This window comes from Geospiza fortis, unplaced genomic scaffold (assembly GCF_000277835.1).
Source record: "Geospiza fortis unplaced genomic scaffold, GeoFor_1.0 scaffold662, whole genome shotgun sequence".
NCBI lineage: Eukaryota > Metazoa > Chordata > Aves > Passeriformes > Thraupidae > Geospiza > Geospiza fortis.
In genome coordinates this window covers 73,548-97,475 of record NW_005054450.1, presented here as the reverse complement: position 1 = coordinate 97,475, position 23,928 = coordinate 73,548, and the positions used below count along the sequence as shown (strand labels likewise).

Sequence of the window (23,928 nt, the reverse complement as noted above, 5' to 3'; positions counted from 1 at the left end):
TTGTAAACTCTGGAAAATTCCAATTCCTGGCACTGTGGGAGCCTCAGCCCCTAAGAATCCTTTACCTTGAGCAGAAATTCTTTTTTTTATCCCATTTTTTCCTGTGGGGAATCCTCCCAGCACTGGAGGGGAACTCCTTTTATCACAATCTTATTGAAAAATGTAAAAAAATTGGATTGGAGGCTCCTTGCAGCTGGGCCTGAGGGAAGGATGAGGAATTAAAGATGTTTTGCTGCTTGGTTTTCAGCACATTTAGGGTTTTTTACTTTCTGTGATGCTTTTATACTTTGAATTTTAATTTTAAGCAGGGGATTTTCAGCTGTGGGAGGGGAGAACACTGAGTAACTTTTACTTTAATGTGTAAATTGCTCCTCAGGTCTATTTAAAAACAAATTCTTGACTCCCTGGCTGTTTTTTTCCAAGGGGAAAAAATCCCAGTGCTGGTGTCACTGCAGGAATTGGACAAACACTGAAATTCTTTTATTAAAATCAAGCAGAAAAAAGCATTGAAAATGTAAACAAAATAAAATCTGGGCTCAGCTCTCAGGGGGTGCTCTGGGGCAGCCCCTTCTTCAGCAGGGATGTCAGGTAACTGCCCAGCTCTTCATCCTAAAATGGAAAAAAATCAGCATGAGAGCAAAATCCTCCTTGGATTGTCCCACCTGGGCAGTAAATTCAATTCTGGTGCCCAGGAATGACTGAGAGAATTCCTGGAGCCTGCAGGATCGAATGCGAGCTGTGTTTAAAAACTGGAATAATCCACAAATTCATTTCTGGCTGTTTTCACAAACTATTGCTGTGAAATTCCCATTTCTCCAAGGACCTGAGGGGTTTCCTTTGAGGAAAAGCCCCATTTTTGCTGGAAATCAAGGAATAAATTGCTTTGCCTTCCAAAGGCATTTCCTGCTGTCAAGAAAGAGTTTAATAATCCAGAAAATTTAATAATGCAGGAAATTTAATAGTGCAGAAAGTTTAATAATTCAGAAAATGTAATGATCTAGAAAATGTAATAATCCAGAAAATGTAATAATCCAGAAAATTTGACAATGCCGAAGATGTAATAATCCAGAAAGTTCAATGATCCTGGATTGTCCCACCTCCTGAAAATTTAATAATCCTGAAAATTTAGTATTCCAGAAAATTCACTATTCCAGAAAAATCCATCAATCCAGAAAAATCTAATAATCCAGAAAGTTCAATTTAATAATTTAATAATCCAGAATGTTTAATAATCCAGAAAATTTAATAATCCAGCCACAGAAAGGGAAGGTGATGGGATGACTCAAATAAAAGAATGTTTAGATTAGAAACAGTTCTCTATTTGTGTGAAATTTTCTAAGTTAGAAATACAAAATCAAATACTTAATTCAGAACTGAATTAAGTGGAATTACCCCAGAAGTTCTCTGCTTTACAGAGCTGTAAACTCATTTCTGCTCAGAAAACACCAGGGACTGCCCCTCATCTTCCACATTCCTTCCAAGCCAGAGGAGGCAGGCTTGGGATGGAGGGATTTGGGTGAGAAATGAGGAATTCCCACCTGGTAGGTCCAGGAGACCAGCAGGACTTTGGTTCCCTGGTCCTCTGAGTGAGCCGTGGCCTGGATCAGGATGGACTCCACGGTGATGGAGCCGTCAGGGAGGTGCTGCACTGAGTAATCCTTCAGAACCCTGCAGAGAAAGGAGAAATTTGGGGTTTATTTGGGAAATAAATGCTGGGTTTTCATCCCAAATCCCAGTTCTGAGCCCAAGAAGGGAAAAGGAGCTGATCCACTGCTCATTTTGGTGATTTTTCTTTTTGTACTATTGCATTTGTATTTTTTTTTCATTTCCCTAATAAAGAACTGTTATTCCTGTTCCCATATTTTTGCCTGAGAGCCCCTTAATTTCAAAATTATAACAATTCAAAGGGAGGGGGTTTACATTTTCCATTTCAGGGGAGGCTCCTGCCTTCCTTAAGCAGAACCTCTTTCCAAACCAAGACAATTCTCGTGACCAGTGGCTGGAGAGATCTTCCTACAAGTTTTGCTTTGGTTTGTTCCACTTCCTTTAACTTTTCCAACCCCATGCTTGAAAACGTGGGCTTAAAAACCATGGGGATAAAAAACCATGGGGATAAAAGAATCAATTGAATCCCTGAGAGCCAGAAAAGCCCTGCCAGGGCTCAGGGCTCATTGCTGGCTGGGGCTGTACAAATCATGAATGGGACAGGACTGCTGGGAACGTGCCTGGAGCTGGTTTTTTTCCCAGCATCAGTCTCATTCCATGGTTATGACAATGGGAAGATCCCAGCAGCTCACATTCCAGGCAGCAGACAAAGAACGTTGTAGTTGTAGAAAGGTTTTTGACCAATCACACAAAGCAAAAGCACATTGCCAGTAGTTCTATCCAACCACTATAAGCACAAATCCAGTTGGTTAAAACAATGCTTGCTTATTTCAAATACAATACCTGCTTGTAAGCCTCAAAACACAATGCACAGAGCTCCATTATTAAGCTTAGAACTCCCTAATATCTCTCTAGATAGACTTTTCTGTAGCTCAGGGAGTTATTCTAGAGAAGCATTAATATACAAACCATTGTTCTATTTGTCTTTTCTACTTCTTATATAATTTTTCTGCTGACCAATCTCATGGCTCCTGCTTAGCTCTAATCACATTTCTGCTGTCTCTGAGGCCTTTTGCAGCTTTCCCAACCCCTCAGATGTTAAGGGCTCCCCCGAGGGCTCACCCCTTGAGGTGGTTGTAGACCCTGAGCACAGTCTCGTGCTCCTTGCGCGGGTCCTGGATGTGCACGCGGCAGGTGAAGCGCAGCTGATGCTCAGCCAGCCCCAGCTCCTTCAGGGCCTGCTCAGGGGAAACCAGCCTGAAACTCTGCCGGAAAAAGAGATTAAAGGGAGAAAATTAATCCCCACAGCTTGGGGGAGTTGTGGTGCTGGCAAGCAGGGAAGGGCGTTCCGTTTCTGGGCTGGGATATCGCGGTGTGTTTGTCGCTGCTGAGGGTGGGCAGCAAAGGGAGAGCTGGGATTGGGACAAAACATCCACCTCAATAATTATAAATAAATATTTAACATCATCAAGCTGGTCTCTGATAAAATTAATCCTCAGAGCTTGGGGGAGTTGTGCTGCCAAGCAAGGAAAGGTGTTCCTTTTCTGGGCTGGAATATCACAGAGTGTTTGTCACTGCTGAGGGTGGGGAGAGCTGGGATTGGGACAAAATATCCACCTCAATAATTATAAATAAATAAATAAATATTTAACAGCATCAAGCTGGTCTCTGGAAGGTGGCTGAAGCTCTAGCAGGGGAGTGATGTTTGAAAAGAAAGATGAGGTTGCAGATGAACTTCCTTTGTTGGAAGTGAAAGCACTGGCGGTAATTTGGGTTCTTTGTGTGTCTGAAACAGGACAGCACCTTCAGAGGGCACAAAAACACCTCAGAGGGCATAAAACAGCCTCAGAGGGCATAAAAAACCCTCAGAGGACAGAAAACACAGAGGATATGAAAAACACCATGAGAGGGCACAAAATACACCTTGAGAGGGGAAAAACACAGAGGATACAAAACACATCCTCAGAGGACATGAAAAACACCCTCAGAGGGCACCAAAATCACCCTCAGAGAAGAGAAAAAACACCCTCAGAAGACAAAAAGCACAGAGAACATAGAAAAACCCTGGGAGGACATAAAAAACATCCTCAGAGGGCACAAACTACCCTGAGAGGACACAAAACAGAAAACACGAAAAACACCTTGAGAAGGCACAAAAAAACATACTCAGAAGACATGACAAACACCCTCAGAGGACATGAAAAACAGCCTGAGAGGGCACAAAAAGCAGAGGACACAAAACCCACCCTGGGAGGCCCCAGGGCAGCCGAGGGCTCTGTACTCACGTTGTCCTTCATGAGCAGCGTGCCGTGCATCAGCCTGGGCCTCTTGGCATCAGGGGCAGCACCTAAACAGGGCAATATTGACACCTGAAACCAGTATTTAGTGATACACAGCAACTCCCTCTGTTCCCAGAGCACTTCCTGATGTAAAAATGAGATTTTTTTTTTCTAAAATTCCGTTTATAAATATATATTTATTTATATTATATATATAGTACATATAATTTATATTTTTATATAAGTAAATATAAAAACACATTTATTAATATTTTTATATTTTATATAGTATGAACTTATACATTATATATGTTTTATATATATATCTGTACTGAATATATATAGATATATATATTTATATATTCAGTTTATCTCCCAAATCAAGCACACACAGGTAGCAAACCAGGCAGGGCGTGCACATTGATTTGAAACACATAAATTATATTTTAAATAAAAAACTACATCTAAATTTTAAATAAAAATTTACATCTAAATTATATTTTAAATATAAATTTACAGCTTTATAACCCAGCAGCAGGGAGGAAATGGGGGGTGGGCAGTGTCACCTATGGCTGTTTCCCTCTTGAGCAGGCCCAGGGAGATGTCCACAGGGATGCAGGGGTTGGTAAGGATGGTGGTGGTCTCTCCGTTGGCCGGCATGAAGCAGCTGACATCTGCAAAGGGAACAGCAACAAAAGAAATTTCAGCTCCAAGGGGGCCACTGCAATCCATTCATGCTAATTAAGGTGTTACAGGCATCACTTCCTTGAGGGGAGGCGTAAATGCCACCCCAAGGGCCAAAATAGATCCAAAATGTGTAAAATTTTAACTCCATCCCTTCCTCTCCACTGGAAAACAAACCTAATTTATGTCCAAGGGGTCACTGCAATTAACTGGGCCTAATTAATGTTAATTAAGGTGTTACAGGCATCAGTTCCTCGAGGGGAGGTATAAATGCCACCTCATCTAACTGTGCTGAGGGCCCCAGATGTGATTTCCAGCTGTTCAGGGTTCCCTCCCCCTGCCCAGGGATACCTACGGAACTCCTGCTCGATTTTCTGCTTCAGGAATTCCATTTTCTTGGCCTCCCCGTGCACCAGCAGCACATTCCTGGGCTCAGCCTGCCGGATCAGCTGCATGATGCCCTTGGCATCTGCGTGGGCACTGAAGGACATGTACTCCACCTGCATCTTCACCTCCAGCTGGGGACAAGAGAAACAGAGTGCACAGCTCTGGGAACTGGGAATTCCTTGGGAACACACCCAGATCCCTCTGGATTTATTTAAAATTAAGAGGGAGAAAACCTAAATTGCCTTGACAAAAAGCTGTCATAATTTAAAAGCTCCAATTCTCTCATTTCAGACAATATTTGTCACAAAAATCAAATACCGAAGCTCCACCTGCAGCTTCACTTCCAGCTGGGAGAAGAGCAGAGCTCTGGGAACTGGGAATTCCTTGGGACACACCCAGGAACAGCCAGATCCCTCTGGATTTATTTAAAAGGAAAAAGGAGAAAACCTAAATTGCCTTAACACAAAGCTGCTGTAATTTAAAAGCTCAAATGGCCTCATTTCAGACAATATCTGTCACAAAAATCAAATATTGCAGGTCAGCTGGTGTTTTATTATCCAAATGTGCTTTATATGGGTGAAAATATATCAACTGAAAAATGGAAAAATATATCTGTTGAAATGTGAATATATCAATTGAAATGTGTAAATATATCAATTTCATCTATTTGCCTCATTACTAAACAGTATAAAATACTCCTAAGTATTTAAAGAAATTTTAAGAATTTACTTAATTATTAATTTACTTAATAATTAAGAAGTAAAACTTCTTAAGTTTTAGTAAAACTTATTCACCTAAATTTTACAGCAGAATCAAAGGGCCCTTCAATGTTTTTTTTTTTGCAGGAATTAATGCAAAAGGGGGGAAAAAATAAAACAAATCAAACTTTGCTAAAGCAAAAAAGGAAAAAAAACCCAAATAAGTGCAACTCCAAAAGTAAAGATTATTTTGAGGTATTTTCAGTGCTGGAAATTGAAAATCCAACTCACAATTTGTCTTCCTTCCATCTCCAGCTTCCTCTGCCCACTGAGGATTTTGTGGCCCACAGTTCCCTGGACACAGTAGCCAGGCATGATCACCTGGGAAAAAATGCCAAAAAAATAAAAAATTCCATGGATTTAGCCTGGGAAATCCATTTAAAACATCAAAAAAGCCACAAAATAGAGTTAGTTCAAAGAGGATTTTTGTCCTTTAATTCCAGCTCCACAAGAAAAGCTTTGCCATAATCTCAATAGTTGTGACTCACATTAATATGAGACATAAAAACCCAATAAAAACCCCCCAAAACCCCAATAAAAACCCTATTTCTTACCATGTTCTTCTCATTCCCTGCCCATTTCCTGAAGATCTGCAGGGATTGTCCTGCATGGAGCATCCCAGGGGTTGCAAACACCACCTGCAAGTCAAAGATGGGCCATAAATCACTACAAAAAACCCATTTTTCCATGGTTTCCAGAAATATCCTAGATCTGTGCAGAGCATCCAATAAAAGATTGTGTCGAAAAGAAAACCCTGGTTTGAATCAGGATGTGTAGATGAAATAAAGATGCAAGATTTTCATTTTTTCTGGGTGTTTCACCTTTAATGAAATAAAAATTCAGAAAGAGATTTTATATTTACAGAGATGACCTGGAGAGATTTTGAGGTGGGATTGATGGCAAAAAGATGCAAAATTTTCATTTTCTCTGCGTGAAATAAGAATTCAGAGAAATTCAGAGAATTTACAGATATAACCTGGCCATGAGAGGTTTTGTGGTGGGATTGCTGGGGTGGAGGATGCTCAGGCTGATTTTCTCCCCAGGATTTGGGATAAATCTGGAATAAAAAACCTCCCAAGCCTCTCCTACCATGGGCCCAGGGTTGTCTGCAAAGGCTCTGTCGAAGGCTTTGATGTGTTTGAACTCAAACATGTTCCTCTGCACAAAGGTTTTCCTGATTTTCTGGTTGGTCCAGGTAATGAACAGTTTGTAATAATGGTTGGCTTTCTCTGTCAGGCCCGTGGAGAAATAAATTGGAGCTTTCAGGTTCATCCTTTCCCTGCAAGAGAAGAAAGAGGCAAATATATAATACATAATAAATAATATATTATATATTGCATATATAAAATATAACTCTATATAAAATATATTAAAATAAATAAATATTATATACATGCATATATATAAAAACATTATATATATAATATACATAATATAGACAATATATATAATATAGACAATATATACAGTATATACAATATATATAATATATGCAATATATATCATGGCTGGCCATAAACCTGGGGAGTCTCCCAAGGTTTTTTTGGGGTGTATTTCCCTGTTTCCATGAGCTAGAAATCAGTGTTTTATATAAAATACTTTCAATATTTAATAATTTTAATTTTAGCTCTCCCTGCACCCAGGGCAATTCCGCTCCTGGAGGAATATTAAATAATACATATAATATATATATAAAATATATTTCTATGTTATTATATCCATTATTTATTGATGAATTTATATATTATTCGATATTGTCAGTGGCATCCAAGCCCAGGCAGGTTTCAGTGCCTGTCTCCCCACAGATCGACTCCTCCATTTCCAGCACTCATCACACACAAAGGATCCCAAAAGCAGTGGGGGCTCACCAGAAGGTTTCCAGCAAAATGCAAAGTTCCTGAGCACGGCCAAGGGCAAAAACTGGGATGAGAACCTGGAACATAGGGGGAGTTCAGAGTCTGACAAAGCCAAACAGCATTCATTTACTATTATTATTAATTACACTATTATTAGTAGTAGTTGTTGTAGTAGTTGTAGTAGTATATTTCTATTTTATGATATAATACATATATTATAATATATATTTATATATGAATATATTACTATATATTATATAACATATGATCTATTATATAATATATTGCATAATTATATTTTATTATATTTATATATTTTTATATACTATATACTATAGATATATAATAAGATATAGTAATTTAATAATATATACATAATAATAATATATAATAGATTTAAAATATATATAATAATAATTTTCCATTACTACATTTTCAATCACCAACTGATAACTGATATCTCCAGCACTGATTGATATTTTTGAGATTTGTTAATGTGTGGGAAAGACAATTAGATATTTATGGTTATTTATTACTTAGTATTAATAATAACTCTTATGTTTTAACTATTTGATTATATTTTAATTTATTTTAATTATTTATATTTTATTATAATTATATTTATTTACAGTTTTATATTTATTTCTAATTTTTATTTTATAATCATTGATACTTTATTATATTTATTTTTTAATTTTTATTTATTTTCATGCATTTATTATGATTTGTTTTTCCTGAAAATTTAATATTTTTACTTATTTTCATTCCTTCTGTACCTTCCCTCCTCTCTCCACAGTCTCGTGCACCTTCTTGAGGAAATCCCTCTCGCGGCAGCGCTTGGAGTCGCGGATGGTGGTGGCGTAGGTGGACTCAGTGATCAGCAGGTCAGGGCGGCACTTGTCCAGCCAGGCTGCCCTGAAAACAGGAAATTCCACCCAAAATCACAGCAGGAAAGGGGCTCTGATGGGTTAAATCTGAAAATCTCCAAGGTGGGTTGGGGAATGGCACAGGAAATGGGAGGAAAGTGGGCACTGGGGGCTCTATGGTAGCTTAATTGGAATTAATCCAGCTCAGTACTGAAGTTACAGAGCTCAAAAATTAGAATTTCAAAATTCAGATTGCTCAAAAAACAATATTTATCCAGTCTATTACTAGTATATTATTTATAATATTTATCCAGTCTATTACCAGTTTTAAATGCATTAATTTAAATGCATTAAGATTCAAAAATCACAGCAGGAAATGGTTTCTGGTGTTTCTAATCTGAAAATCTCCAAGCTGTATTGGGGAATGTCACTGTGTCCACAGGAAACAGGAATAAAGTGGAAATGGGAATAAATATATAAAGGAAAATAAAAAATAAAGGAAATGGGAATAAATCCCATAATACCTTTGGAATTCTGTGGTAGCTTAATTTGAATTAATCCAGCTCAGAATTGAAATTACAGAGTTCAAAAAGCAGTATTTGTCCAGTTTATTACCAGTTCTAAAAGCAATAATATTCAACCCAAAATCACAGCAGGAAAGGGTGTTTGGTGGGTTAAATCTGAAAATCTCCAAGCTGGATTGAGGAGTGGCACAGGAAATGGGAGTAAAGGGTGCCTTTGGAGCTCTGGGGTAGCTTCGTTTAAATTAATTCAGATAAAAATTGAAATTCAGCTTTTTACTCACCCCAAGTGTCTGTCTGGTGTCATGTTATAGTCACCCTGAGGGAAGAAGAGAAATCCCAAGATATTTTTGACCCAATGGAGGCTCAAATATCTAACAGAATGTAATATAAATAATATAAATATATGCTAATACATAAATATAATATCTAATATATAGTATACATATAAATATCTGGTATATCAATAATATAAATATATGCTAATATATAAAGATTATATATATAATATAAATAGTATAAATATCTGGTATACCAATAATATAGACATTAATATACAAATATAAATGTAATATGTATATTATATATATGGCATATAAATAATATGCATAATAATATATAACAATAAATATATATTATAGATGTGATAAATAAAATATATTGTATATAAAAATATATATAATTTTATATATATCATTATATATAGATATAAAATATAAATATCTGGGAATATTTAGAGCTAAAAAAGGGGAATAATTCTAACTTTGGGCATACTCACAGTGTACACCACGGACTCACAGCCAACCTTGATTTGGAACATGGCAGCTCCCAGCACGTGGCCTGCATAGTAAGCCTTGATCTCCAGCTCCTCATCCACCTGCCAACAGCAAACCCTCAGCACCGCCAGCATTTCAACTTTATATAGATAAATACATAAAATATAAACAACAAACCCTTCAGCAGTGCCAGGATTTCAACTTCTATAGATATGTGTATATAAATTATAAAGAGCAAACCCCTCAGCAATGCCAGTATTTAAACTCCAATTGGAAATATCTGGAAATCCAAATTCCTCTGGATTTACTCAAAAGGAGGAAGGAGAATTTGCCTAATAGCTACATTTCTAATTTAACCCCTTGATTAATTAGCTACATTTCCAACTCAACCCATTGATTCATTAGTTGTATTTCTAACTTAAGCCCTTGATTAATTAGCTACATTTTTAATTTAACCCCTAGATTCATTAGCTACATTCCTAACTTAACCCCTTGATAAATTAGCTACATTTCTAACTTAACCCTTGATTAATTACTTGAATTTTTAATTTAACCCTGTGATTAATTCGCTGTAATTCTAATTTAACCCCTTAATTATTTAGCTTACATTCCTAACTTAACTCGCTGATTCATTAGCTACATTTCTAATTTAACTCCTTGATTCATTATCGACATTCCTAACTTAATCCATTGATTCATTAGCTTATATTCCTAATTTAACCCCTTGATAAATTAGCTACATTTCCAACATAACCCCTTGATTAATTAACTACATTTCCAACAACTCATTGATTAATTAGCTACATTTGCAATGTAACCCCATGACTCATTAGCTACATTTCCAAATTAACCTCTTGATTAATTAGCTACATTTCCAATTTACCCCCTTGACTCCAAGCCCCCTGACCTGCACTGTCTGGTGGAGGTGCACGGCCACCACCTTCTTCATGCAGTCCTTGATCATCTGTGATGTGAAGAAGTTGGTTTCCCCTTTCTTGTCCACGGTGATCTTCCTGTAGTCCTCCAGCAGGATGGGGCAGATGGCCTTGGTGGGGTGGGTCATGTAGATGGGGCCATCATAGCCAACCATCTCACTGAAATAGGGCAGGGCCCCACAGTGGTCCAGGTGGAAGTGGCTGCAAAAAAAAATAAAACACAAAAAACCCCAAAATGGTTGCACAGAATTCAGTTTGGGTGGCTCCCAGATCTTCTCAAGAAGGAAAATGCAGGTAAAATATGAGGGGTGGGCTTGGGATGGCACAAAAAGAGGTGGGAGAAGGAAGGAACCTCACCTGATGATAACACAGTCCAGGAAATCAGTCAGCCTGCCATTCTGGGTGATGTAGGAGAAGTCAGGGAAGCGCCTCTGCAGCCGGGGGAAAACAGGAGGAATGCACCAGTGATCCAAAAACAGGGAGGGAATGGGACAGTGGGACTCTGGGAATGTATTGAGCTCTCTTCAGGCAGCACCAGCATCAGTGATCCAAAAAACATGGAGGGAATGGGACAATGGGACATGGGGAATGAGCTGGGGCTTCTACAGGCAACACCAGCATCACTGATGCAACAGAAAACAGAGGGAATGGGACATTGGGAATGTGCTGAGGCCTCTCCAGGCAGCACCAGCATCAGTGATCCAAAAAAACAGAGGGAATGGGACATTGGGAATGTGCTGAGGCCTCTCCAGGCAGCACCAGCATCAGTGATCCAAAAAAACAGAGGGAATGGAACAATGGGACACTGGGAATGTGCTGATCCTTTTCCAATAACACCAGCATCAGTGATCCAACAAAAATGGAGGGAATGGGATATTGGGAATGTGCTGAGCCCTCTCCAGGCAGTTTTTGCGTGCAGGGAGAGGCAGAAAAGAGGGCACAAACAGAAACTGACCCTTTCATAAATAAATCATTTTATCTCCCAAATAAAACAGGAGCTGATCACACCCTGGCTCTGAAGCACAAAGCCCCAAAAGCTTTCCTGTCACAGCACATTTGCTGCTTGAGCTAAATCCTACAGAGTATCTGTGCCATTATTCCTTTCCTGCTGGGTCAGGGAAGCCAAAATCAGGAGTCTCCTTCTCTCCCCCTGGAGCAGCAGAAATGTGGTGAGGATCCCACCTGGAATGAGCTGCCCCAAAGCTTAGGACAGGATTCCTGCTCACAGGAAACCCAGAGAGTCCAACCCCAGCTGCATTTGCAGCTGCATTAATAAACATTATTAATAAACATTTCCCCAAGTCCACAAGCCAGGGAAAGCAGGGCTGATATTTCATGGAACACTTGAGGAGAAGGGAGATTTTGGAAGGGGAAAGAGCAGCTCTGCCCCAGCCCAGCCCCAGCAGGGGCTGATGGAGGAGCCCAGGGGTGCAGGAGGGACAGAAGGGAGGACAGGAGCTGGCCCAGGGGACACTCACATCATCGTTGTAGCCCATGTGCATCCCACAGTCCAGCATCACATTCTTGCCAGCGATGGACACCAGGATGCAGCTCCTGCCCACGTCCTGGCCAGCACCTGGACACCAGAAAAACCATCAGTAAACACCAGGAGAACATCACAAAATATCAGCAAAATATCAGTAAAACATCAGCAAAACACCACCAGCAAAATAACAGTAAACATCAGGAAAACATCATCAAAACACCACCAGTAAAACACCAGGAAAACATCACAAAATACCAGTAAACATCAGGAAAACATCACAAAATACCAGCAAAATACCAGTAAAATATCAGCAAAACACCAGGAAAACAGCAGGAGAACATCACAAAACAACAGCAAAATACCAGTAAAAATCAGGAAAACATCACCAGCAAAATACCAATAAAACCCCAGTAAAACACCAGGAAAACACTAGGAAATCATCACAAAACACTAGCGAAACACCATCAGCAAAATACCAGCAAAGCACCAGGAAAATATCAGCAAAACACCAATAAAACAGCACCAGGAGAATACCAACAATACCCCAACAAAACACCAGGAAAGCATCACAAAACACCAGCAAAATACCAGTAAAACATTGGAAGAACACCAATAAAGCATCACCAGCAAAATACCAATAAAACGCCAATAAAGCACCAGGAAAACAGCAGAAAAACACCACCAGCAAAATACCAGCAAAACATCAGCAAAATACCAGTAAAATATTGACAAAACACCAGTAAAACATCAATAAAATGTCAGCAAAATGCCAGTAAAATACCAGCAAAACACCAATAAAACACCAGTAAGACACTGGTAAAACACCTCTGGGAAAAGCTGCAATTCTTTCAAAATAAAAGCAAGTGAAGGTCTGCACAGACTTCCTGCAACTGCAGTTTCAGGGAAGAGAGAAGAATCCTTCATCTGGCAAGGATCAGAACTCCTTCTCCAGCTGCTCTGCCCTCGTTAAGCCTCATTAAGTTAAACCCACACCAAGGCTGAAAACTATCCAGGAGGATAAAGCAGATCTGCTGCTCAGTACATCCTCTGCCCTCTCACTACAAAACACATTAAAAAAGATTAAACAGGGAAAAACGAGAAATATTTTCTTCCTGTGGCTCTTTAGCACTGTAGAGAGTTAATGCTCCACAACAACACAGTACCTATACAAGAATAACTTAATTAATCCTGATTAATTAATCCAAACAGTTATAACAGTCACTGGAAAAACCAAGGGAGGGCAGAGAGGAATCACATGAGGGATTCCAAATATGAGCCTCAATTCCCCCTAGGGTTTCAGTGTTTGCATTTCAAGGCCATTTTAGGCCGGACTTACCCAAGGGGGTGACTTTGATCTCGGGCATTTTTACCCCACTCCAAGTCCCAAACCCGCACAGAAAATTAGTCCAGAAGCAGATGCGAGAGGGGCACAACGAGAGAGGATTTCGTTGGTTTTACTGGCACCATTTCAATTTTTTCCAGGATTCGGCCGAAGACTCGAGCAGAGCCCAAACTTTTTCCTGAGGCGAAACAGAAAACACGGGTGAGGTGATAAACAACAACCTGCGGGAAAGCGGCCCCGTTTGGCTGCGATACCCACCACCGCTGCTGAGAGCCGGGAAAACACGTGTAGAAACACAGAAAAACGGGCAAAAAAAGCACAAAACCACAAAAAAATAACACAAAAAACCCGCACAAAACTCCGCAAATTCACCCAGGCCCGGCCGCAGCCCCGGCGCCTCCTCGGCGCCTGCGCCGCCCCGCGCGGATTGGCCGAGCTGCAATGACGTACGCGAAGCGGATTGGCCCGCGGGGCGCGGCGGGTGACGAACGCGGCCCTGATTGGCCGAGCTGGCGGTGCGGGATGCGGAAGGAGGAGGAGAGGTGCTGCTGGAGCCCTACCTGAGCGGCTGGCGGGGGCTCATCCGGTGAGTGCCCGGCAGCGAGCGGGGGGGCTGTGGGCAGAAGGATGCAGTGACCGGGCAGGGAGCGACGGCTTCCTTCTGAAGTGTGTTTGGGCTTCTCTTTTCACCCTTCAGATGCTTTTTATCTTCTCTTTTCACTCCTCAGATACTTTTTGTCTTCTCTTTTCACCCCTGATGGAGCTTTTGCTTTCTCTTCTCACCCCTCAGGGAGCTTTTGCTTTCTCTTTTCACCCTTCGGATGCTTTTTGCCATCTCTTTTCACTCCTCAGGCGATTCTTTGGGCTCTCTTTTTCCCCCTCAGGTACTTTCTGGCTTCTCTTCCCACCCCCCAGATGCTTTTTATCTTCTTTTTCCCCCACTCAGATGCTTTTTGGCTTTGCTTTTCACCCCGAGGTGTTTTGGGGTCGTCTTTTCACCCCTCAGATGTTTTTTTGGCCGGGGTTCGGCAGGGCTCTCTTTTTCCCCCTCAGGTACTTTCTACAATCTCTTTTCACCCCGAAATGTTTTGGAGTTCTCTTTTCGCCCCTCAGGTGCTTTTTGGGTTCTCTCTTCATCATGGAGGTGTTTTGGGGTTGTTTTTTTCACCCCTCTGGTATTTTTTTCACTTCTGTCCCCATCCCTCGCCCACCTAACGCACCACCTCCCTCTCCCCCTCAGCTTCCTGCAGAGCCTGGGCGCCGTCTTCTCCTTCATCTCCAAGGACGCCGTGGCCAAGGTGGCTCTGCTGGAAGGTCACCAGCAGCAGCACGGCTTCGTGTCGCTGCAGTCGCTGGTGCAGCACGAGCTGGCGGCGGGGCCGGCGGCGCTGCGGGCCCGCTCCGATTCCGGCTGCCGCACGGTGCTGCGGCTGCACCGCGCCCTGCGCTGGCTGCAGCTGTTCCTGGAGGGGCTGCGCTCGGGGGAGCCGCGCACCTCCGTGCTCTGCACCGACGCCTACAACGCCTCGCTGGCCCAGCACCACCCCTGGGTTGTCCGCAAGGCGGCCACCGTGGCCTTCTGCGCGCTGCCCTCCCGGGATGCCTTCCTGGAGATCATGAACGTGGGCTCGCAAGAGGAGGCCGTGGCCATGCTGGGAGAGGCCATCCCCTACATCGGAGATGTCTACAGCATCACCCAGGAGCTCTTCACGCAGCACAAGCTGCTCGACCTGCCCTGATGGCTGAAAATGACATTTTTGCACAAGCAACACACTCTGTCCGTGGTTATTTCCACTTTTTCTTTCCAGCCCGGAGGTGGAAAGTTGGCCAAACTATCCCACTTTATAAACGTGGACCATTAATTTTTTCACGTTTCTCAGTTCTTACCTTACATCTCTAAAGTTAGAAAAAAATTCCACATTAGGATGAGCTGCTAAGAGATTTATTTTTTTAATTCCCGCCTTACAGCATCACCCAGGAGCTCTTCGCTCAGCACAAGCTGCTCAACCTGCCCTGATGGCTGAAAATGACATTTTTGCACAAGCAACACACTCTGTCCGTGGTTATTTCCATTTTTTCATTCCAGCCTGGAGCTGAGGATTTGACAAAATTATTCCATATTATAAACATGGACCGGTTATTTTTTTACATCTCTCAGTTCTATTCTTACATCTCTAAAGTTAAAAAACAATTCCACATTAGGTTGAGCTGCTAAGGGATTGATTTTTTTTCTATTCCTAGCATACAGCATCACCCAGGAGCTCTTTGCTCAGCACAAGCTGCTCGGCCTGCCCTGATGGCTGAAAATGACATTTTTGCACAAGCAACACACTCTGTCCATGGTTATTTCCACTTTTCTTTCCAGCCTGGAGCTGAGGAATTGGCAAAACAAGTCCATATTATAAATGTGGACCAGTTCTTTTCTTACATCTGTACAGTTAGAAAAAAAATTCCATATTAGGTTGAGCTGCTAAGGGATTTTTTTTTAATTCCCACACCTTACAGCATGAGCCAGGAGCTCTTTCTGCAGCACAAGCTGCTCCACCCAACCTGCCAGGATGAGCCCAGAGTGAAAATAACATTTTTGCACATTTATTATTTGGTTATTTCCACTTTTCTGTCCATTTATTATTTGGTTATTTCCACTTTTTCTTTCCAGCCTGGACCTGAGGAGTTGGCCGAGTCATTCCACTTTATAAACATGGAATAGTTTTTTTTTACACCTTTTTTTTTACATCTCTACAATTAGAAAAAAAAATCCACATTAGGAGGAGCTGTGCAGAGTTAGAAAAATAATTCCACATTAGGATGAGCTGCTAAGGGATTGAAGTTCTGAATTTTTTTATTCCTAGCAAAGCTGGAAACTATTTTTCTTTTCAAGCCCAAGTGCAGCAGCTTGTGTGCATTTACAGCAATATTTGTGGCCTTGTGTGGCAGCACAAATTGGAGCTGTGGTGTCTGAGCTCATTCCCACACTTTGATTTGTACAAAAATCCCACCTGGAGGATTTCATGCTGAGCAATGCCCTGGGGAAATGCCCTTTCCTTGCTACTGTGGGAGCTGCAGGAAATGGGGGTGGAAGGAGGAGAAAATTGTTCCACCCAGCAGCACCTTCCCCTGTGCCCCTTCCCTGTTCAATCCATGATTTTTGCACTTGGGATGTGCAGCAAATTTTAATTTCTGCTGCACAATCCCCTCTGTCCAGCTCAGAGCTGTTTGCTTCTGAGTTGCGTTCTTGTGTGTTTATTTTTAATTTTTATCAATGTGTTCAATGCCTACAAAAAGGATTTTTCTGCCTCTCTGGGGCAGGAAATCCACACTTGTACTGTAAATCACTGCTTTGGGAGCTTCTGCCAAACCCCTGGAGGAGCCAGAGGTGTCAGGTGGGATTTTCTGAGCTTTGGGAGCTGGAGAAGCCCTGCAGGGTTATTGCAGGGATCAATCCTGCAGCTGATTGTCTCTTTCTGCCCTAATGGACCACTGAAAAATTCAGGAAATCACAATTACCTCATGGAGACTGGACTCACTGCACATTAAATGATGTGAATAATGTGGTTTTTGAGGAGTGTCCTTTGTGGGATCACACTCTGGGGGCCCAACACCATTTACAGAAAACCTACTCAGATTTTGTTTCCCTGGAAAAATCTGTTTCATTTCCCTGGAGATCAGGCCAGCTGATACTTCACCAGTGCAGTGAATTAAATACCTTCAACTAAATCAAATAATGTGTGTCAAGGGAAAAAAAAATGGGTTTAAATCTCTAGAAATGATGGTATGACCACAAGAAAATTTTTTTCTCCCTTGTCACACTCATTGTAATTATTCTTAAGAGATAAATATTAATATTTATAATTACCATTGCTAATATTGAAGATGAACTTGCCCAAAATTCAGAATTGTGTTTAGAACTTATTTTTTAAAGTTTTATAGTTAAACTGACACTTAAATAGTCCAGGAAAGGGAAAGGATTCTTAAAGAAATGTCAGTATGAGCATACCTGGAAAACACAGCTGCAGCTGGTGCATTCCTGTATGTAGGTCTCTAAATCTGCTTTTCTTCCTGCAAGGAAAATATTCCAGCCTTGGAGCAGCACTGGCAGCAAAAGCAGTTTTCTGATATAGAAAATGCAGGAAATTGAACTTTCCATTCAGAGCTGTCCTAAAATCCAACAATAAAATACAGTAATAAAACCTAAATTACCATGCTATGAACTCAGATTTAAGTTTTTAAACTGAAATTAATATTCTAGTTCAGTGTGAGGGAAAGAAAAATAGATCAGCCAGTAACAACTTCCTAAAAAATATCAGTAGAGCTGAGGGACAGCAAGGCTGTGACCCAGGAATGGCCTCTCCAGGTAAATTCCTGCCCTGCCCTCAGGAAGATTTGGTTATTTCCATGATGAGGTGTATTTAAAATTTAAATAATTAAAGGATAATTTAATTTTTTAAAATGGAACGTAATAAATAAATAAATAAAAATAAATAAATTACTGTTGTGTAAATCATTTACCAGAATCAGAGTGGGGCACCTGAGTTTTGTCGCCTCTGCCAGAGGAGCCCAAATTTCCACAGCTGTGCCAATGAATTTGTAAATAACTCTGAGTAAAAGCTACTCAGTAAAGGAAATCAGGATGAGGGCAGTGGTTTTTTCTTAGAGACTATTTGATTATTATCCACTAAAGTGAATTTAATGCATTTTGCCAAACAAATTCCTCCCCATCACTTCAACCCCTCTGAGCTCTATTTAAAGAGACTTCCCAGGACCATCTGAGCCTGGATTTCCTAGATTTCCCCCAAAATGCAGGTGGTGCTGGGGCTGTGGCTGTGCCTGGGCTCTGCCTGGGCTGCCCCTCTGAGCCCCTGGTGTCTCTCAGCCCAGCTCAGGAGGCCTGGGGATTTTGTCCTGGGGGGTTTGTTCCCCTTTGGGAAGGACACCCTGAACCTGGCAGCTCGCTCTGAGCCCACCCTGCTGCTCTGTGACAGGTAAGGGCTGGGACTGGGGCAAAAAGGGAAAATACGGGATGGGATGGAGGAGAGCTGGAGCACTGGGACATCAACAGGTCCCAAAATGGAAATGGGTTTGTGGTTTTTTGGTCCTGACAAGCTTTGGTCTCACCTTGATGAAAGGTTTTAGCGGCACCGGCTTCCTTAGGGTTTGAAACAAACACTTAAGTTGTAAATAAATCAGTTAAACTGAATAAAACAGTTACATTGTAAATGAATCAGTTAAATTGAATCAGTTAAATTGTAAATGAATCAGTTAAATTGAATCACATTGTAAATGAATCAGTTAAATTGGAGCAAACACATAGTAAATTACTCAAACAGTTAAATTGTAAATGAATCAGTTAAATTGAATCAAACAGTTAAATTGCAAAATAATCCAACGCCTAAATATATAAACAAATGTAGAAATACAGGTATAAAAATAAGTTATGTTAATAAAAGAAGTATATAAAAATATAAACATGAAAAATGGATAAAAAGAAGTTATTCTAATAAAATAATTCTATAAAAATATCTATAAAATCCATTATGCTAATAATATAATTATATAAAAATGTATAAAAATAAGTTATGCTAATAAAATAATTCTATAAAAATATGTATAAAATGTTATGCTATTAAAATAATTATTTTAAAATATCTATAAAAATCAGTTATGCTAATAAAATATCTAATAAAAAAGTAGCTTTTCCTACATGAAGAAGCCCAGTCCCAGCTGCAGCACAGGTCCTGTCCCTGCTGTCCCCAGGTTATTCACGGACGGGCTGATCTGGGCTCTGGCCATGAGGTTTGCCATCGAGCAGATCAACAACAGCAGCTGGCTGCTGCCAGGGGTCACCCTGGGCTATGACATGTGTGACACCTGCTTTGAGCCCCTGGTGGCCCTTCAGCCCAGCCTCCTCTTCCTCACCCGCAATGGCACCAGGGCCATCGGGGTCCTGTGTGACTACAGCGAGTACCAGCCCCGCGTCACCGCCGTCATCGGGCCCCACAAATCCGACCTGTGCCTGCTCACGGCCAAGCTCTTCAGCTCCTTCCTCATCCCACAGGTAAAACCTCTCTGCAGGAGCAGGATTCTCCCTCGTAGGTAATGAAACAAACTCCAGAACTGACGTTTTGTGTGAATGTCTAACCCTCTAAACACTCCTTGTAATTTCCTTTTCTTATCAAATTTCTTCTAGTAATTTAATAAGTTTACAGAAATTTCTTAAATAATAATGTAAATTTCTTATAGAAATTTCTCAAGTCAATTTCTTGCTCAACAGCTCCGAGATGCATCCAAGAATCCTTTCCAAGATTTTTAAGAATTTTTCCATTCAATGTTGTATTTTTGATAAGGTTTTAATAAACTTTTGGAATTCTTTGTGAGGATCTTTCCCCCCCAGGTGAGCTACGGTGCCAGCAGCGAGACCTTGAGCAACACGGAGCTCTACCCGTCCTTCTACCGCACGGTGCCCAGCGACAAGAACCTGGTGGAGGCCGTGGTGCTGCTCCTCAACCACTTTGGCTGGAACTGGGTGGCCACGGTGGCCAGCGATGATGAGTATGGCCGGGGAGCCCAGGCGCTCTTCCTCAGCATGGCTGGCACCAACAGCATCTGCATCGCCTTCGAGGGGCTCATCCCCACCGAGCTGGCTGAGCCTGACGCCACCAAGCAGCTGGAGAACACAATTAAATTAATTAACAGCACCAAAGTCAACGTGATCGTGCTGTTTGCTCACAGCGTGCCAGCCCAGGCCCTGCTGCAGCACAGCCTGGCCATGGGGCTGGGCAAGAAGGTCTGGCTGGGCAGCGAGGCCTGGCTGCTGTCGGACATCGCCACCTCTGTCCCCAACATCCAGAGGGTGGGGACAGTGCTGGGCTTTGTCATGAGGACGGGGACAGTGCCAGGCTTCCAGGAGTTCGTGGCTGAGCTGTTCAGCTCTGTGGCTCAGGAGGAGTTCTGCCGGCGCTCCCGGGAGCTCAGCGGGCTGCAGGACGCCGAGGTGTTGGACATGCACTGCCGGCAGTGTGGCAATGTCACCCTCAGGGACATCTGGCCCATGCTGGGGGTGACACCGGTGCAGCCCGTGCATGTGGCCGTGTACAGCGTGGCCCATGCACTGCACAGGGCTCTGGGCTGCACCTCCAAAGGGTGTCCCAAAACACCTGTCAGGTCCTGGCAGGTGAGTGGCACCATTGAGGCAGAAATGGCACAAATTCACTCCAAGGCTGGTTTGCAGGATAGTCCCTTTCAAGTTTAATATGAAAATCCTCTCTTTCATAGATTTGACACATTCTACTTGATTGGCTAATTAACAAGAACATCTTTCTCACAAACAGTCCTTGAGAAGAACAGACAAACAGAGTAGGAAAACAGCACCTGCAGGTTGTTTATATAACAAGTTATCGTTGTTTTTCTACAACTCCCTAAAAAGTCTCACAAATCCACTGTGAGAAAACAAAGTTTTCTCGCTTTCTGACCAGGCTGTTGCCCCACAGGTGAGGGCAGATCTGAGGGACAAACAGCCAATTTTTGTCACCTCACAGCCAGGTTGGCACAATCTTAGCCCACCTAAGGCACAGCTGATGTCAGCTGGCAGAACTGTCACCTCCAAACAAGAACTGGACCAAATTCCATTTTGATTTCATTTCCTCCCCAGCTGCTGCACTTCATGAACACCCTCCCCTTTGAGGTGAACGGGCAGAGCTTCAGGTTTGATCAATCCCATGGCACAAACACGGGCTACAAACTGATCCTCTGGGCCTGGAGGGATGGCACTGTCACCTACCTGCCCGTGGGGGACTACGACCAGTCCCTGTACGTCCGGACGTCCCAGATCCAGTTCCACACCCCAGACAAGAAGGTAAAAATGGCACATTCCTTCCTTCTGATCAGTTCCTTCTGATCAGTTCCTTCCATCAGTTCCTTCTGATCAGTTCCTTCTGATATCTTGGAGATTTGTTCATCCTGGCTGATGTTCACTCCTGCCCTTTGCCAGGAGCCCACATCCGAGTGCTTCAGGCGCTGCCAACCAGGGCAATTCAGAAGAATAAAAGGATTCAACCTCTGCTGCTATGACTGCACAGACTGCTCAGAAAACACCTTCTGGAGCAGCACAGGTGAGCTCTGGGCAACTGAAAGGCTTTAAGTGGATCATTCTGTCTCCAGGCTGAGGTGGGGATGAGCTGGGAGCTCTCCTCCCTGTCCTGCTCCTCACTGGGACCTGCCCCTGTTGGGCCCAGAGGGAAGGAAAACGAGGACAACATTTATGTTTTATCTGCAGAGCTTGGAGAGAGGGCTAGGATGGAATTCTGGGGGCATGGGTAGAAGAGAGGCTGGGGGAAGGAAACAGAGGCAAGAAACACAAGGATCCTTCAGAGATGAGGGTGGAATAGCAGAGGCTGAACTACCACAAACTCTGGACATCCAACACACCTTGGAGCGAGGGGAAACACCACCCAAACCACCACCAGATCCCTGTGTGATCTTCCCCCAGGGGTGGCAGGTCCCTATTGGAATATTTACCAATATATCTGGATGGGAAGTGCCTGAGCTTGTCTGGCCCTTGGTGCTGAACCAAACAGCAGCAACTGTGGTGTTTCACCCCAGACACTTTTGGTCAGCTGGACGTGTGGTGTGTCTCCCCAGAGACAATTTTGGCTAACTGGAGACACTTTTCACCCCAAGAACACTTTTGGGCGGCTGGATGTGTGGTGTTTCACCCCAGAGACACTTATGGCTGCCTGGAGACACTTCTTTTTTCACCCCAAACGCCACATCAGTGGTGATACCCATCAGGACATCTTCAGGGGAGGGGCCTGAGTTCTGGGGGGGTTGAAATCCCACCTCAACAGGTCTCCAGCGCTGATCAGTCTCTCTTTGCAGACAGCACCAGCTGCTCCCCGTGCCCACAGCACCAGTGGGCTCCTGCCCGCAGCACGCGCTGCCATGACCGCGCCGAGCGGTTCCTGTCCTGGGATGAACCCCTGGCCATGGCCCTGCTGACCCTGGTGGCCCTCACTGCAGCCCTGAGCTGTGGGGCAGCCCTGCTGTTCCTGCAGCACCTGCAGAGCCCCCTGGGGCAGCTGGCAGGAGGTGCCAGGACCCTCCTGGCCCTGCTCTGGCTGCTGCTGCAGAGCCTCAGCTGCTGCCTGCACGTGGGCAGGCCCAGCGCGGCGCTGTGCCCGCTGCAGCAGCTCTGCTACGCCCTGTGCCTCAATGGCTGCCTCTCCTGCCTGCTGCCCAAGGCCCTGGAGATCACCCTGGTGACAGAATTCCCCCGCTGTGCCCCCAGGCTGCTGCGCTGGGTGACCCACGGCAGGGCCTGGCTGGTGGTGGCTGTGTCCATCCTCACTCAGGTGTTGCTCTGCTGGTGCCACCTCCACCTGGGCCCTGATTACCTGGTGGTTGACTACGAATCCCTGCCCAGGGAGGTGCTGCTGGTGTGTGGCACCCAGTCCTGGGCTGCTTTTGCCCTCCTGCATGGCTACAACAGCTGCCTGGCCTTCGTCTGCTTCCTGTGCACCTTCATGGTGCAGACCCCAGGCAGGAGGTACAACGTGGCCAGGGGCATCACCTTTGCCACCTTCATCTATTTCATCGTCTGGATTTTCTTCCTGGTGATTTTTGCCACGCTCAGGACGGTGCTCAGGGCTGTCACCCAGATCTGCACCATCCTGGCCACCACCCTGGGCATTTTGGGCAGTTACTTTGTGCCCAAGTGCTACATCTTGGTGCTCAGGCCTGATCTGAACACGAGGGATTATTGCCAGAACCTCTCTGAGGAGCAGCCAGAGGAGGACAGACAATAAACCACTCCCTGTGGCACCTGCTCCTCACAAAGGCTGGATTTTAAGGAGAAAATCCTGTTTATGAGCACTTTGTGGCCCCAGGAACAATCACATCTGAATTAGAGTTGTGAAAGCACAGGGCTCACAAGTCCATCCTCTCCATCCTCTCTGAAAACACATTTCAGCCCCAAAAAGGAGCAAAATTAGGTTCAGTTAATGGAAGAACCTCCAGAAATTATATTTTACACCAATCTCGCAAGTCTGGCAGTGTGAGTCACCAACAGCACTTCCCTCTAAACACTTCTGGTAATTTCCTTTTCTTATTAATTAACAGCTCCTGAGATGGATCCAGGAATCCTTCCCCAAGCCTTGTCAGAATAATACAATAATTCTAATATATCAAATATATCCAATAAAGCAGGAGAAAAAGAACATTCTGGCAAGTGCCAGCAGTGCTGTGTGGGACACAGAGGGGGCATTTCCCATTCAAATCCCAGCTCAGTCCATTTGTGTTCCATGAAAATCAGGGACAGGCTCATGGAAATGAGCTCTGTGCAAATCTCACCCTCCAAAGGCACAGCAGGGAGCTTCCTCCCCGCCCAAAACCAGGCAAAATTCACCCAAAACTTCACATTTTTGCCAGGCAGTATCCAG

General features: G+C 43.2%; 3 protein-coding genes across 4 annotated transcripts; 2 read left to right on the top strand and 1 right to left on the bottom strand.

The window, feature by feature from the left end:
- Nucleotides 1–458: 458 nt before the first annotated feature.
- On the bottom strand, nt 459–13,907 carry INTS11 (integrator complex subunit 11). Of its 2 annotated transcripts, XM_005427674.2 has the most exons (18): nt 13,754–13,907; nt 13,490–13,673; nt 12,146–12,243; nt 11,025–11,098; nt 10,640–10,868; nt 9,735–9,833; nt 9,241–9,275; nt 8,346–8,484; nt 7,582–7,646; nt 6,803–6,992; nt 6,268–6,351; nt 5,945–6,034; nt 4,924–5,086; nt 4,451–4,558; nt 3,891–3,952; nt 2,728–2,870; nt 1,539–1,668; nt 459–609 (listed from the first exon to the last, which is right to left on the bottom strand). In XM_005427674.2, the coding sequence occupies exons 2-18, from the start codon at nt 13,515–13,517 to the stop codon at nt 544–546; spliced, it is 1,803 nt and encodes a 600-aa protein (XP_005427731.1). In that variant the 5' UTR covers nt 13,518–13,673; nt 13,754–13,907; the 3' UTR covers nt 459–543. The 2 variants fall into 2 exon arrangements, with proteins under 2 accessions (XP_005427731.1, XP_030918407.1); XM_031062547.1 differs by lacking the exons at nt 11,025–11,098; nt 13,754–13,907 and having other exon boundaries at nt 13,490–13,508.
- Nucleotides 13,908–13,936: 29 nt separating this feature from the next.
- On the top strand, nt 13,937–17,963 carry CPTP (ceramide-1-phosphate transfer protein). Its single transcript, XM_014309762.2, has 3 exons — nt 13,937–13,976; nt 14,027–14,081; nt 14,736–17,963. The coding sequence occupies exons 1-3, from the start codon at nt 13,937–13,939 to the stop codon at nt 15,232–15,234; spliced, it is 594 nt and encodes a 197-aa protein (XP_014165237.1). The 3' UTR covers nt 15,235–17,963.
- A 329-nt stretch (nt 17,964–18,292) lies between these two features.
- On the top strand, nt 18,293–23,846 carry TAS1R3 (taste 1 receptor member 3). Its single transcript, XM_005427699.2, has 6 exons — nt 18,293–18,477; nt 19,250–19,550; nt 19,887–20,666; nt 21,144–21,347; nt 21,483–21,603; nt 22,370–23,846. Exons 1-6 carry the CDS (start codon nt 18,293–18,295, stop codon nt 23,293–23,295), a joined length of 2,517 nt encoding a protein of 838 aa, XP_005427756.1. The 3' UTR covers nt 23,296–23,846.
- The last annotated feature ends 82 nt before the right edge of the window (nt 23,847–23,928 follow it).